Genomic DNA, 17,000 nt, shown 5'->3' on the forward strand with positions numbered 1-17,000 from the left:
TTAAAACAAGAGGACCGAGCAAAAGGCTTTAGCGTACTGCTTTCCTGCTAAGAGCCGAGCGTCGGACACTGGCAGGTGTCAGACAAATGCATGTACAACTTCCGGTGGCAGTTTTGTTCTCAGGTAGCATTTCCTGCTGGATCTGGGAGCCCGAGCTATTTCTTACATCTGATTTTATTTTGTATTAGGTGCGGCTCCTTTATGTACGTGCTTTTCTTCCAAAAGCATTTTTATCAACTATTTAATATTTAATGCAACCGTGTCTGGGGTGGAACATGGCAGCAAGCCAGTGCATAGCACCTAGAACTACAGTAAAACAAGGGGATTTTGGACAAGGCCACAGGAAACGACCTTGGCTTTAGCAAGGAAGGAGATCATTGATCTTTCTTGCCCAGAAAGAGCAAAGACCACCTCAGTTTGATGTTCCAAGAGGACCCCCCCTCCTGCCCCCGTGTACAGCAGCATTCACCACTTGAAATCTGACTCCCAGTGGGAAGCAAGAAGTGAGTTTAGGACTGACCATCAAGTCTCATCCTATGCACCTGGACCTACAGAGACCAAGCACAGGCAATCTTGAAATAAATAAATGAGTAAACAAAGGTTGGGTTTTTTTCTTTTGCATTTAATTACAGAGCTCAAATCTAGCACCTGTGATAAAGCAGTGACTCAGGTAGAAGTTAATGCCTTACGCTAGTCCAGTCTCACACTGCCTTGACATCACCAAGGGCCGCCCTGGCAATTTCCCAGGAGGCCAAAGGCTCCACCTCCTTTGTATCTGCATTTACATGCATTTCTGTGAAGCGCCTGCTTGTATTCACACCTGCCATGAGATCCTAACGAGTGCAGCCTAACAGCCCCAAAGCTGCCTCATCCTTTGCTTTTTCTTCCAGTCCCCCTTCATTCCATTCGCCTTTCTTTTCACTTCAGCAGCTTCTTATGCTGCCCGAAGATTATCTCCCGGCCACAGCCCTGCCTTTTTATCTATTAACCCCACACCGCTATCACATTCTCCATTCCTCACTACCCTGGGTCCCAGTCCCCTGGGAGTCTGTTTACCCTGAGAACCAGGCAAGCCACAGCATGAAGCCAAGCTGCCACAAGCCATCAGGCACATGGCTCCAGTTAGTTTGTGCAGCCTTGATCAACCTAGAAGCTGTGTTCCCACTGCAACAACACAGGTTTTTTTTTTAAGCACCCACAGCACAGACTTTGAAAGAGCTCATTTTAGCCTCGATTCCACTCCAAGCAGCATCCTGACAGGTTAAACATCTTTAATTTGCTGTTAGAGTTAAAAAAAAAAAGATTATAAGAATAAAACAAGGAGTTGGTTTGGGGGGGTTTTCAGTAGGGGCCAACATAACCAACCAACCCAAAGCCAAGATGTGGAAACTTGTTCTTTGGCTGTAACAGGAGAGGTTCTGCAGCAGGACAGAAATTTGACCTGCCCAAACTAACCCACCCATGGATGTTCCAGGGAAATCGAACACATGCTCTCAAGGGCAGTGAGATTAAAGACAAGTGTTCCTGGGGCCTCGGGTACAACGGCGCAAGGACCTGTGTAATGCAAGCGACATTGCACTGAAATGTAGAGACAACGCCCCACCATTTAGCAGCTGCCTCTGGAACCAGTCACTTGGCAGTCTCATGTGAGAGGAACACTCATGAACACATATCTGGAGGCTGTCTATATGCAGAACAGATCTGGCACCCTGACAAAATTGTCCTATAATTACCTTTTCCTGGGGCAATCTCCCACTGGGGCACCGTGTGTGCATGTATATAAAGAGAGGGGTTTGTTCTTCACATCCCCTTCAATCCTTGGTCTTGCAATGACAACAATATAAACAAGATTACATCACGTGAACATTTCCCTACCTGGAATTTATCAAGACAACAGGAACTGTTTCAATTTCCATTTGCTAGTGCAATGCCAGAGCAACATCACTGATGTTCGCACTGCTACAAGTTCAGGATCTGTTTGCATGAGGATGCAGGCATAACTGAACTAAGGTGAAAAATAAGGAAGAGGTATTTCATTAACAGCTACTGGACAACACACAGAAGGAGTCCTTCCCGTCCCAAAATGAGCTCTCCTCTAAAAACACTAAGCCCAACATATGCTGGACATTGAGGTTCTTATTATCCTATAAACTAGCTCGGGAAAGGAAGGCAAATGTGAAATGGCTTTTGCAGAGTCACAGCCATGAAGCTCACAGATGCCCAAGGTACTGACTTTCTGGCTGTCATGATAAAAAAAATACTGGCTCTGAGGAGGAAGAGTTAAAAAAGGCACTGAGACTGTGCAACTGCACAAAGCAGACTGAAGAGCTCTAGTGCCATTGATCTTTTAGAGACAGGATCAGCACAGGAGAACTTAGTATATTAGCGCCGGACTTGGTCAGACTGGCAAGGAACTTGCTCTTCCTCCATTAGCTGTTTCTGCGTTCCCACAGCTCCAGCTGAGTCCTTCTTTTCCAAGACTAGCAGTTCACAGCCAGTGCTGCATGGTCCATCTCACATGGCTGCTAATGTAGACGTCTTCCTTCTTGCAGGACTGGACATCCCAAGCCAGGGCTCCTATACTCAGGCTAGGCCCATGGCCCATTCGGTTCCATGGTTAATGAGCTGTCACCTCTCCATTAGCTGTTGGGAGAAAACCTGTGTCCTTGCTCTTCCAAGCATTGTACTTCTTCATCATTTTCCTCTTAGCAAACCTGCAAATTTTAACCATGAACCCCAAAGACACTATGTACATGGCCAGGCCTCCAACCTTGAGTAGCCACATGGGCTCCGGTGAGGTAACCATAGCATACATGATCCAGGCTCCCGCTCCAATCCGCAGCACTAGAAAGAGGAGCACAAAGAAGAAGTCCACCGTGCCCCCCAGCCAACTGTGGTAGCGGCCCGTCTCCCGCAGGAACCAGCGAGCCTGCAGCAATGGATTGGTGATCTCACTGACGAAGACAACAGAATTGACCTCAGTGGCTGACCGGCCAATCCCCAGCACGATCGCCATGCCGCAGATGCTCAGCGTGTGATGGGCCAGCATGAGGATTCCCTCCGTCTGGAAGTACAAGCACCAACTCAAATCGAAGATGAAGTAGCCCAAGGCAATGGAGAAGGCGCAGACTTGCAGGGGTGTGTTTGGTGACCCTGGAAGACAAAGAGGCATGTTAGCCTGAGAAGGGACATTCCTCTGGCCAGCATTGAGTGGAGTGTGTTTTAAGATAATTTCTTCCCTTTCTCCAAAGCATTAGCTTGCTATTCAGCTCCAGAAGAACATGATACGTACTCAGTAGGTCAGTCTGCTGACCCCATGAAGGCCCAGCCTGGGGTGCCAGTCAGTCACAGTACACCTCTGCAATGCTGTCCATCCTCCCCACACCTCCAACATGCCCTACCTTACTCTTTGCATAGGAGGGTAATGGGGAATCCTCCCTAAGTTCTAGCAGTGCATTAATTGCCCTTATAAACTACCACAGTATCAACCAGGAGTTGAAGCAAGGGGCACAGTTTGACTCCTATGCACTGGCCTGCCTATGCTGAGGCTCCAGGAAAGGACTGCACATTAGTGATATGAGTGGACAAAGAGTTGTGTTCACTCTTGAAGAATTATCCCATGTGATCATGGCACTTGGACAAGGAACTGAGAGTGAAAGTCCTACCCCAGGGAATTTCAGCAGATGAAAGAGTCAACAATCAAAGAAATGCAGGCTCTGCAGATTCCACCTGGGATATGAGAGACCAAATAAGCTTGGGAGAAGTCAACAAGGTTAGAAAGAAAGGCCGGGTACTGGGTTTCAGGAAGGACAGGGGAAGAGGGTGCCGCAGGAAATGGAGAAAGCACCTCCTACACTGACTGCAGGTCCAGTGAAGGCAGAGCCACTGCCTTGTCTCGGCAGGGCAAAACTCCAAACATACCTGCATGGGTTAGAGGTGAGGGGCCATCCACTAGCACGATGTAACCTGAGAGGAAGGTGACAACCACTCCATGCAACAGAGTGACCAGGCGGCAGCTCCATTCATAAGACCGATTCTCATTCCAGGAGCAGAAGATGGCATAGAGGAAGAGCCAGCCAGACAGACTGCAGGCCACTTGGAGAATAATGGGAAGCATCATGCTGGGGCAGGGGGAGGAGGGAAAAGGGAGAAAGAGAGAGAGAGATTACATGTGAAGCAATCCTGTTTAAAAGACAGCTTCTCCCCACCCCTATTTGTAATAGCTATCCCTAATGTACAAGTAGATCTTCTTGGACAGGAACCAACAGGTATCTGTGACAGTCCAGGTGGAAGACAAATACTGCTGGGGCCTGGAGAGCTGGACAAGGCCATCAGGAGTAGCGCACACAATACACAGCTACCTATTCTAATTCAGCATGGGATAACAGAGGAGCAGGTAAAAGCCCATTTTGCCATTAGCAAAATGCAACCTGAGGGTAGACCAACATAACTTACACTGCTGGCATTTTACCCGAGATTCTTTTAGGGTCAGTTCTCCAACTGATACAGCAAAGTTACCCCACTTTAGGGGCTTGCAGCATCTGCCTGGACCTTTTTGTTTGCTTGTTTTCACACAGATATAAATGTTTCATCTCCCCAAGCTCTTCATAACGTAAGATCCATCCCTGACTCTTACTCTTGCCCAGAATCATCCTCCCATACCCTTTGGGCCCACATAGGCATGTTTGCATTTCCACAAGACTGTGTGTGTCACTAAAAACTTCAGTATATTTGTAAATAGTAAATCCCAGCACCCAATAACCTATTTGAGTGGATAAACATGAGACTTCAAGTGAAAGCCATGACCCTATGTTCACAGAATGACAGCAAGCGATGCCTGCAAGGGACCTTACAAGGTTGTCTAGTCCAACCCCTTGCTCAAGGCAAGATCATCCATCAAACCATCCCAGCCTAGTGCTTGTCTGACCCTGCACTCCTTAATCTCCACTGATGAAGACTGTACAACCTCCCCTATAATCTGTTCCAGTGCTTAACCACCCTCATAGCTGGAAAGTTCTTCCTCATATCCACCCTAAATCTCCCTGATTGCAATTCTTGCCCCATCTCCCTGCAGACACAGAGAACAAATGAATATGTTAATGACCTGTCCTTTATTATATTAGGACTTCCATTTGCATGATATACCCAAAGGCGTTCTCCCCCGTCACTGGGAGAGAGATCTCTCTTTTACCATCATGTTATTAGAGGAATGCCAGAGCCCCAAGGCACAATCCCAGTCCCAAAAGCATGCAGGTATTTCTAGATCAGTGGTTCTCAACTTTCTAGACCTAAGGCACCCCTTCTTAGACTCAGGGCACCACTCATTAGACTCAGGGCACCCCACCATAACTTTTGTGAACTGAGCAACACTCGATTTGGAAAATTCATTAATTTATTTGAGTACTTACTTCCTTAGCCCAGACAGAAGGCAGTACTATTGAAGCTATTTGGCTACCAACACCTTAGGTAGCTCAGTTTGAGTTTATAAGTTCCCTTCCTCCATTGTACACCTGAGAATGCCACTGTGAAGCAGGCCCTTCCCACTGACTCCCCCTAGAAATGGTCCGGAGTATACCCCAAAGTCCTGCTCTGTGGCTCTCTACCTTGGGCATGCTGCCTGGCACCTGCTCTGGGCTGCACTCAGCTGGCTATACCACCTCACTTCCAGCTTTGATGTTCGCAGAATGGGAGAGCATGGGCAGGGTGGGCTTCTCAGCAGGGATCCAGTGGGGTCACTGTAGAGGTGCTGTGAGAGCACCTCTGCCCTGCAGTACACTGCGCGGTGCAATACACCCCGTGCACAAGACCCCTGACAACAGATGGATACAACAGAGGTGCAGCCCAGGGAACCAGCAAGATAAACGGCAATCTGGCAGCATCCCCACTTTGTGGCAAGGAACAACCCCAGAGCCCAGGCACTCACCTTGGGAGCAAAAAAAGGACCCAGTCCATTAGCTGGCACCAACAGCTGGCTCCTATTCTGTATGAATCGGCTGCAAAGAGGAAACATAACACATGCTGCTAGCATGTGGCATGAGACGTACTGGAGCCCTGGGTGTGCAGAAGGGAGAATTCAGGGGAAAGAGCCCTGCATGTTCTGCCTGAGATAACCGGCGCTCCGCACTGCATTAATCCGACAATTACTCAAACTACAGAAGAGGCACAGGCAGCAATGGGGCGTGTGGGTGGTGGTGAAAGGGGAGGAGACTGGAAACCTAAGCATGAGGCGGTAGGAAGGTTCTCCAACCTCTGGGGCGAGATCTGGAGAGCAGATACCTGCAAGGGCGAGGCAAGAGCTGCGGCTGCTTTCTCTGGAGCAGACTCGACCAGATTTTGTCACTACCCCAGGGTGGTGTGCACGAGAGGCAGAGGGGCTCTGGATGCCAAACGCCTCTGAGATATGAACAGCCTGGGGCAGGACAGGGCAGGGAGTTGCTCCTATCCATGCTGATCCGAGGAAAGGTGGCTCCTATATGCCCAGGGCCTGATGGTACATCCCAGCAGCCTGCTGTGGGCACACGGGGCAGGTGAAAAGGGCTGGGAAGGAGTCGGGCTGCAGCCTCCACCTGCCCCTCCCTGGGAGTGTGGGGCAGGGCCAGTGCGGACATGAGGGTTTGCCCTATTTGGGACAGCTGCAGGCAGGGAGGGGGAAGGGGCAATCTCCCCCAGGCTGCAGGGCTCAGGGTGGGGAGACCTGGGGAGGTAGAGAGAGAGGCAGCTACAGCCCTGCAGAGGCAGCCACTAGTCCTCCCATGCTTGGATTCAACTGCACCCCGGCCCTTTCCCCTCACAGCACAAAGGCACTGGCTGGCCGCTGGCCCAGGACACTGCCCATTGCCCCCTTGGCTTGCCCCTGGCTGCGAGGAGCTCATTGCTGCCATGGGGTCACTCAGGCCATTCCCCACAGCCTTCCTCTATGGGGACACATTATCTCACGGTAGAACTGGGCAGGGAGTGCAGGGGAAAGCTAACGACTACATCACACCACACAACTAGCAATCTCTCTCTACATCACTCTCGACACAAACACTTTAAGTATCATAGTGATCAGAGCTACGTATATGCATTGGTTTGATTTCCCTTCATCGAGTCTTTTTGCTTTGGGGTTAGTGAGAAAGGCCTCCCAGCTCAGATAGGAAGACTAAAGTATTTTTAAGAAGCTATGTTATAGTACTCAGTAGACCGTATCTTTCACAGTTGAAAGTGTCAGCTAATTTAGACAAGGCTGCCCTTTAATTATGAGTGTTCAGTACTGACTCGGAGCTCATTCACTGACAAACACGGAAGTGCAAAGAGAGATAAAAATACAAGTTGCAAAGCACCTCCCTGAGCAGAAGCCTGACTCCCCCCAATATATCTGAGCTGTTTTCTATTGCAAGCTCCTCAGCACAGAGGCTGTCTCTCAGTGCAGTTTTGTACAGTGCCTTGCACAATACAGCTTTGCTCTCAGCTGGGGCGCTAGCACTAATAGAATACAAATGCTAACGGCAATATGGAAATAATGTTATTCAATTCTCCATCAAAGCAAGACATCTGTCTGTATTTCCATATTCATAGCATCAAATACGGAACACAAACATTGATTTCCTTTTCCTACAGTACTTTTATGATTTTCCCTCCTAGACCGCAGAGAACACCCTTAATAATTCACGCACTGATGGAACCGTAAATGTGTGGACATGAAGCACAAGCAGTGTTGTTAGTCTGGGGCCAGATTTTGATCATGGTTTTGTCGGTGAAAATGCAAAGCAACTTGTCAGAACCTCCCAATTTTTTTGACGAGGCTCATTACACTGAATAATTTACCTATGGGTTTGCCTGATCCTCCTTCAGTGGGCATTTAAATTGATGCTGGACATCTTCCTCGAATGGATGCTAGAGCTCAGCTATTGCACATGGGCTTAGTGGAAGGATGAGTGGGTTAAATTCATAAGATGTCATACTTGGTAATCAGAATGGTCTCTCAAAATCTATGAAAATCCAAATGAATAGAGGTGCAAGCAAGGGTGCTGCGCCTCCGCTTAACATGCCCCCAAGAAACTTGTCTTCGATGATCCTAGAATATCCAAAGACACACGAGGCTCATCAGACCTCTGGCTGCTGCAAATCAGCACAATCCAGTTGATTTCAGTTGGACAAGGCTACTTTATCCTAGCTGAGCGCTGGGTATATGGCACAGGCAATGTCATCCAGCAGGTTGGACTGCTGCTGTCAACAGGAACAAGACCTTGTGGAATTTGAGATCCGAGTGAGATAAGGGGTCATGAGTATGGAGAAATTCCCCCTGGCTACAGCGAAAACCCTCTAAATGGACATGGGTGAACACAAGGACCGAATCCTACCAGGGGATGGCTTCTGCAGGGAAAATAACCAGAACAGAAGCAGTGATGCTCCTGTCTTAATCCAAAAGGGTCCTCAAATGCAGCCTTCAGTCTCTCTCGTGTACTTACACCAAAACCAGTAGCTTCTCTTTTCCAAGTTCTTGCAATGCAGCACGAACTGTTCTAGCATTTAGAGGGTGGCAGATCTGGGAGGAGACTCAGCTAACACCACCACTCATTTGTCTTGGTGGAGCTATGACAATTTGTTAGCCGAGAGGCTGCCTCCCTCGGGGTGCGTGGGAGGAGGAAGCTTCAGTCTCCCTCCCACTCCCATACTGGTATTTCAGGTCTAACGTGAATGGTTGTGAGCAGCACAAAACCTAGCACCTTTCTCTGTTGGAAACAGAGGAAGCCCAAGTTTAAATGCACCAGCTCCTCTACAGAGCTGCTTCTTCTGTTTGCTACTCACAAGTACAGAGAAACCCAAGAAATCAGCGGCAGAGAGCAGAGCCTTTGACAATTGCATTCCCTTCAAGGGGTTTCAAATAATGCACCAAAAATAGGCCATGGAAATCATGTCACTTCTAGAAGCTCTGACTGTAGTGCAACTCCCTCCCTTTCCACCTTGCCATTCCCCACCCCCAGGTGGGAAATCCACTCAATCCCGTGATGACGATTTGTCTTCTAGCTCTCAGGGCAGGGACTGGATGGATGTCAGCCTTCTCTTAATACCAAGCAGACGGTTGTTATTACAGCTGAGATTCATCCTGCACATATACACAGCCAGAGGCAGCCTCTGCCCTGGAAGAGGAGCAGAGCAGAAGACATGGGGCAGTGAAAGGAAGGATTGCTACCTGCATTTCACAGGTGGGAGCCCCAGGCTGATGACTGAACAAGCCTCTTTTTATTGGGGAACCTTAATACACATTATAAAGCAGTGTTTGCCTGAGAGACATTGATTGCAGGTGCCTAATTAGATTTGCAGTAAATGTCTCAGTGTCTACATGTGCAATGCTAATTAACTCCTCAGTAGATTAGTGCTTGTATTTTTTTACTGCACAGCATTGCACATGTAGATGCTGACCTGGCTGGCTGGGGCATGAGGGTGCTTTAGTGCAGAGGCTGCCTGCCAGCTAGCCCCCACACTGAAGCACCCTCGTGCCCCAGCCAGCCCTTCCACAACTCGCTGAGCCAGGTTGTAGCAGCCCTGGGCTAGCAGGCTGACCCCTGGGCCCCCTGCCAGCTGGGGATGCTCCAACCTGGCTCAATGTGCTGCAGTCCTGGGCGTATGTTCAAATGTGGTACCTGGGAGCGCTAAACTCCTGTGTGATATGCACCAGAGCTTATTGCTGTGAATTAATTACACATGTAGATGCACCCATTGAGACTAAATTACTAACCTATGATGCACTTCCTTTACATAGTGGAGTAGAATTAATTTAATAAGGGCATGCATCTTAGGGAGGGGTAGGTCTTACAGCTCCCAGCATCCTAGACGAGTGCCTCCTATATGTGTTGGCTTTTTAATAGGGCCATAAAGCAATTGCCAGCTTTGCTGGCTCAATGGGTGTCGTTGCCTCTTTTGGATTGCAGAACCATGCCCCACAACCTTACCGTTTTCTGCCCCCAATATTGCTGCTGCTTCGAGTCAGGGGGAAGTAACCAAAATCCCGATGTCTTTTCTCAAAAAAAATAGCCCACCTATTCTGACCATTCAGCATCCTCTCAGATTTTGCCTACTGGATCTTCACAGGTAGTTGCAAGAGCCTAGAGAACCTTATGCATTGAAGGCCACAGCTCTACTCAGTGCATTGTTGTGGGTGCAGGGCAGTGAGCAAAGGAAGTTTCTGGGGGATGGGGAAAATAATCTTGCTCCCAGATTGTGGTACCTCAGCATCACAAAGGACCGGGTCCCTAAAAGGCGTAGCAGATCCATCGGCCCCCACTTCAAAGTTGATCACCTCTCCACTGTGCTGTAGTTGGAAAGAGCCCCCACCCCTGCCCTCCAGAGCTGGCTGTGTGGCATGCAAGGGTACAAACATCCTGGGCAGAGCAGGGCAGGGTCAAGTGGTTCTATCAAAAGACATCTGTTTTCCAAATGGAAAATTTGGTTTGCGACCGAACAAAAAAAACCTTCCCTGGAAATTCTTTGCTTCCTTCAAACATGACTGGTCTGTTCAGGTAGAAATGGAAAACCAACAATTTTTCTGATTTTCAAGCAGGTGGTTTTGTTTCTCCAGCAAAACTGCAAAATTAATGTTTTATGCTTAACCCCCCCCGCCCCCCACAATTTTCTGCTTAAAAAAATTCCAACTAGCTGTCCTGCAGGCTCCCTTCTCAGATAAGAGTATTTTGAGGGTAGAATGGGAATTTGTCTGCAAATAGCCACCAGCTACTTAAGCTGGACTGGCTCACTTGTTTACATGAAGCCAATAGACATGAATTAGGTAAATCACTTAAATATGCTATCTAACTTAATTATGCATAAAATAACAAAGTTGTTGTATATGGATAAAGGTCAGTTGGCTGTCCTTGGGGGTTTATAACTGTGTATCAGTTGGGCAGGACTAAGTATGATAAAATAAAAGTGTGAGAAAGAACTGCTCCGTCCACTTCCGAGCTTCCTCCACTTCCAGCAGAGCTGAATGGGAAGAGAAGGCCCTCAAGTGTTTAGTAAGATTCAGCTCATAACTCATCCATATCAAGTGTATTCATTTCTCAAAACACGGATGACCCACAGGAAGGACCATGCCTTTCAGTGTTCCAGCTGCCATTTTAATATAGTATAAAGAGATGCAGTCAGAATCCAAGTCATCTATTAAAAACTTTGTAATAAAAATCAGCCACATTACTAAAAAATATATTAGGGGTGGGATTGCCAAAAAGTGCCCCGATGATGTTGGAGTTCAGTTCCCACTCAGGGAAGTTAATGACTGTGGCTTCTCCATACAGATGCCATTTATTCACCTTTGCAGCTCCCTAGCCCCGACTGGTGAATCAGTTGCACTCGGATTACTGTACCCTCGCACAGTGCTGCACTATTCAAGTTGCAAAACCCTTACCAGAAGGATATTTAAATGCAAACAAAATCTGATTTCTTGTCTCAAGTGTTATAAAGGTATGAAAATACTTCTATTGGGGTCAGATTTTTGCCGGGAAATTTTAATGCCCATCCTAAAAATTAGGTTTGAAACACTTTATGGTGTCCCTTTAAGAGAATGCATGTGGGCAGAAAAAAAGACAGTAAATCAATTTTTAGAAGTCCTAGAATGGATTTCTCTTTCTAAAATATGCTGTGCTATTTTCAGTATGGTCTTAAGGTAAGACCGTACTATTCTGTAGGACTTTAGCTGCTATGGGTCAGTTTACCATTTTTTTTTTTATTACAACTTGTTCAAACTGAAGGGCTACATCCTTTAAATACTCATGCACTAATCCTGTATTGGAGGGGCCGGAGACTGCTGCACCATATTCAAGAAAAAAAGTACATAACTTGGACCTTATATTCAGGTCTAGGGCTCGGTACGACAAAAAAACCCATGCAGCTAAAGACTACTGGCAGCAGGCAGCCCAAGCAGGTAGCAAGTGCTTCAAGTTCAGTCTCTGCAGTTGGTCATGCAATGCTTAAATACAGTTGCTGTTGTAGCACAGTTGTTTTTAAACAGTTGGAGTGCTGTTTCCTAGGCCAGTGTCGACCATTTGTTATTCCTGAGAGAATCCAGTGATTAAACCATGCCACAGTATAGTGTCCCCTTTGTATGCTATAGCCCTGTTTGTCCGCTCTAATTCTCAGGGAAGCCTTTTCCCAGACATACAAAGTCAGCTTCTCCTCTGCCTTACTCAAGAGTCAGAGGGAAAGAAGAGAGGGAGAAGCCAGTTCTAACAACTTGTGGCCAGATCCCAGCAGCTGCAAGTAAAAGCAGCTCAAATGAAGTTCGTGGCTGAGATCTGGACTACTACTACTATAATTTCATAGTTTCTAGGGTCAGAAGGGACCTGAGTAGATCACCAAGTCTGACCCCCTGTTGATGGAGATATACAGAGCCAGAAATATTTAGAGCTGGAGAGATACAAAGCTGGAGATATTTAGAGCTAAGGATATACAGAAACAGACATATTTAGTGCTGAAAATATTGAAAACTTTAGATTAATAGAGCCGGAGATCTTTAGAAATTGGAGGTATATGGGACTGCATATATACAGAGCCAAGGATATAGAGTGCTGGAGCTATACGGAGATGCAAATATACCGAGCCAGACATATACAGAGCTGGAGACATTTAGACCTGGAGATATTTAGAGATGAATATATATATAGTGGTGCAGATGTATGGAGGTGCACATATACATATCCAGAGATATTTGGAGCTGGAGTTATTTAGAATTGGAGATATACCGAGATGGAGATATCCAGAGATAGAGCTCTACAGACCTAGAGATATACAGATCAAGTTATACAGAGATAAGAGATATATAGAGATACAGACAGAGGTATATAGAGATGGTGATATCTGGGGATGGAGATATATAGAGATAGAAATACAGATAGATAGAGATGTATAGAGATATCCAGAGATATATATATATATATATATATATATATATATATGAGGCACACAGCTTAAGAAATGTGGGTAACCACTGACTGGCTCTAAAAGAAGAGAGAGATGCAGCGATGCAGCAACACAAGCCCAAGCCTGCTCTCTCAGGCAACAGTGATCCTGCTTGTGTGACCTACAATCATAGTGTAATCCATTAAAAGGTGCTACATACCTTTCAGTAGCAGGGTGGATTTCCATGGGTGACTATATGGCTTTTGAAAGCAGCAGTGCATTTTTTTTTTAAAACAGAGAATGAGATGTACGAGCCCGTGGAAGAGGTTCACAAAAGTTGAGGATAGCACTGTCAAATCAAAGAATTTATGAAATCAAAGCAATTACTGGCTAAGTACAAAAAAAAAAACCCTCCGGAAAACACCTAAACATATTTGCTTACTATGGTGTAAAATGACTAGCTTACAAAAAAGGGGAAGAAAAGAACAACATTTTTTTTTAGCCTTTTTTGAAGCACTGCAAGTTTCAGTACAGCTACTCCATAAGCACACTTGAGCAGGCAAGCACAGGTGTGGTGACAATGCCAGAGCAGTAGGGGAGCCCAGCAGGAGGAGGGAATGAGAGGGAAGAGGAGGCAAGCGCAAGCAAAACTGAAAGAGGGGAGAGTTGAAATTGGGCTGAAACTCCAGGAAGGGCAAAGAGGCAGGAGCTGAGGGCAAGGAAAAGGCAAAGGGGGAGAAGGTGACAAACCAAACAGGAGAGTGAGGGGAGACAGCGGGGTTTAATACAATAAGGAGGGGGCAGGAAGAAGCGCAGCTGCAATAGTATTCCATATTTCAAGCTAAAGGCCAAAACACCCACACTTCTCTCAGCAACCTACAACCCACCACCAGTTTCAATTCCCAGCCTGTTTATAAGCTCTGAGATGCGGCCAAACAACCCTGGCATCCCAGTCGCATCAAACCTCTGTCCTCAGCACCACCAGCCTTCACTCTCACTGCCATGACAAGGCCCCCCCATGTGCACCCCAGTAAGAAGGAATCCCACATGGAGCAGCCAAACAAGCTAGCCTACGACCATACTAACTTTAACCCAACAAGCCAGCACCCCCCTGACGTGTGCAACACCCCACCAAGTACTAGTTAGGGGATTGCTCACAACCCCCAGAGAGAGCACTATTAGCAGGGGAGCAGAGCTAACAGCAAGATTTAACACTGTCATTGCCTGCAAGGATCACACATTCCCTCTGCTAACCTCTTCGTGCTGCCGATTTGGGGGAAACCCCAGGCTTCTTCTCCCAGTGATGAGAGGCCAGGTTGTTAATTAGGCACAGGCAGAACCACCCCTCCCCACTTCCTACAAGGGTTCAGGGGCTGGGGGAGGCAGCAGTAACTGGGATACGTCAGGGCTGTTGCTGACTGATCCCTGATTTTTCCAGATCTCTGCTACCAGCTCTGTAAGTCCAGATCAGGGATGGTGTGGCTTGGGGAGACCCTTACCCTGACCTGCACAGTCACCAGTGAATCCAAGACAACATATTATTTTACTCTCTTACAGCAACAATAGACTATGCTGCATCTCCAAAAAACCCAGTAACCTTCTCTGGATACAACTCCAAGAACTAGCTTTCCCTGCACAGCTCCGCATCTCTCAGCCCTGCCTAGCCTGAGCTGTCTCTGTAGCACATACCCAGGTCCCAGCATAGGGAGAGGAAGGGTGCCTGTTACAGCATGCTCCCTAGGCCAGGGTACCCCCAGGGCCCGAGTCAGATGAGACCATGGAGAGCAGAAAGGCGGACACGCTCCTAGGGGTTCTCCCTGCACACATGGGCACACTCATGCCAGCCCACATACGTGCAGATACTTGTTCCAGCTGCCCGTGCTCAAGTCTGGCGACATCTGGCTTGAGGCCGGGAGGTCTGCCTCTGCTTCTGGCCGCAGGAGCTGCCTGGAGAGAGTGAAGGCGCGTGGCATGTCCCGCCGGGCTGCAGGGACCAGTCTTCTCCAGCTGCCCAGCAGGGACTGCTCCGGGGTCCCTACTCCTGTGTGAGCCCAGCCAAGGGGGTGCAGAGAAGAGGGGGCTCAGAGGCTTCCAGCCACAAGGCAGTCTGGACCCCCAGCCCGTGCCCCGGCCCCCCGACTGTCCGTGAGACCTGGGCTTGGGGGCAGCAGCAGCCTTGGGCTGTGCCCTGTTTGCTGAACAGCCGTGTCCTGCAGAGTGCGGCTATATGGGAAGCCCGGGAAGGCCGCCTGCCCAAATACCCTTCCGCGGGGCCTGGTTCAGGTGAAGGTTGAGCTGCAATGCTGCCTCCAAGGCCCTCCAAAAGCAAAGGGCCACAAGCCAGGCGGCCACCGGGCAAAACCCGCACCAGCACCTCAGAGCCTGCTGTCCTTGTAAAGGGGTCACGATACTGTACCCAGGAGGCTGCTCACCGCCCCAGCAAACTTCCACCATCCAAAGGCGTGCAAGAGCTGTGCAAGGGGCAGGGCAGCAGCCCCCATTGTGGGACCCCTCCTCTGACTCACTTTGGGAGGCAGAGCCTTGCTCCAGCTGTGGGAGGACCTCTGAACCCAGAGGACGGCTGATCCTCACCCGGGATCTGCACAGAAGCTCCCCTGCCCTGTGCTGGATCGCACCCACGCGTGGCTGTGGGCAGACCCGCCTGCAGCACCACCTCTTCCAGCCCCTAGGGACTCCTGGGGAGGCTTGGCTCCCCAGGGATAGGAAGGGTTTTCCTAAGATCTTGTTGATACACAGAACTCACACCAGATTAACTAAACTTGCCATTGAAACAGGGTTAATTAATCTGGTGCCAGCTCTTGGGCAGACACAGTCACATGGGCTTAGCAGATAGCATGTGTCCTGCAGACACTGAAAGGAGATTTATGCTCTGTTTTGGAGGATCAGTTCACTCTCTCCTTGCGTCCAGGTGTTTCGGTATTGCTCCTCTTTGCTAACAAACGCAGCCACATGCCCAGAGTCCTGCGCCCGGTTGTGGCGGAGCTGGGATGAGAATGTAGTTAGATGCTTTCTGCGGATGCTGAGGACAGCACAAAGCCTCCTCAGCTGTGCCTGTTACCTGATGTCCTGCTATACTCACCACTGGGTTAATGTAGGTATGTAACAGATTTGGAATAATGACATGGACATGAACTTAGTGATAGTTGTGTCTGTTTATTGCTGGAATAGGGTGTACAGGTAGCTCATTGCTGCGTGTCCCTGCTACAATGCCATTTCCCTTCCAACCAGAATTCACTTTTCCCAGAGTATTCTCCTCAAATGACTTTGTGAGGGCATCAGGTGAGGCCACATGCTTTTGATGTCAAGGTGCCAAGGTACCCAGTCATCCAGCCAGCATAGCAAGTGATACTAGAGCATCCTACTAAATTCCACAAAAGGTCTTTGTCTTCCATAGAAGCGCTCAGTATTTCCTGCCTATCACACCCTTTAGCTTCGGGAAGGAGTTTGGGGAAGACATTGCTGCTTTTCTTCCCTGATTCCCCCTCTCTCAAGAGCAGAGACAGTGTCTGGAAAAGATGGGACAGTGCCAAACCCACTGCAAGGACCCAGAAAATAACACTGCTGTTACCTCATTTGAATTAACCTGATTTTGGCCACGTGATTAAAAGTACCTGTAGGTCAACTGGCCTCAGCTGCAAGAAAATCTTGTTGTTGCCTTTCATTATACTATGAGTCACACAGACACTGAATGTGTTTGGCAAATTTTGATTAACCCCTCCAGGTTTTCTTGAGTCTGTCTCAAATCTGCTTGACTTCTGCTGCATCCGAATCAATAGACATAAGCCATTCAGAGCCCAGGTTGCATTTGCAGTCTTTGTTTAATACAAACAGTCAGGGAAAGGGAAGAGTTCAAACAAGCTAAAACCATCACTAAAATGCAGGTGAATTCTTTCCCTACCGCTTTGACAGTGCACGGCAAGGTCTAACGAAGCAGCTCCTCAGTTTGTGAGCATCCTGGCAAGAGCCCTAGGGCTGTCCATGAGCAGTTTGATTAGCTGCACACTATGAATTAGATTAACGTAAACCTGGTTCCCTACACTGTGCTTCTGCATGAAAGATGTCTGCAGGTGGCCTGCTAGTGAGCTGTGTTGGCTCCACTGCTCTGA

At 48.2% G+C, this 17,000-nt stretch overlaps 1 protein-coding gene across 1 annotated transcript; it reads right to left on the minus strand.

The window, feature by feature from the left end:
* Positions 1–588: 588 nt before the first annotated feature.
* Positions 589–6,128, minus strand: LOC109318051 (transmembrane protein 136-like). The gene is made up of 3 exons (XM_019547070.1): positions 5,924–6,128; positions 3,922–4,121; positions 589–3,153 (listed from the first exon to the last, which is right to left on the minus strand). The coding sequence occupies exons 1-3, from the start codon at positions 5,950–5,952 to the stop codon at positions 2,618–2,620; spliced, it is 765 nt and encodes a 254-aa protein (XP_019402615.1). The 5' UTR covers positions 5,953–6,128; the 3' UTR covers positions 589–2,617.
* Positions 6,129–17,000: the final 10,872 nt, after the last annotated feature.

Source organism: Crocodylus porosus, unplaced genomic scaffold (genome assembly GCF_001723895.1).
Source record: "Crocodylus porosus isolate Cpor-Errol unplaced genomic scaffold, CroPor_comp1, whole genome shotgun sequence".
In the NCBI taxonomy this organism is placed as follows: Eukaryota; Metazoa; Chordata; order Crocodylia; family Crocodylidae; genus Crocodylus; species Crocodylus porosus.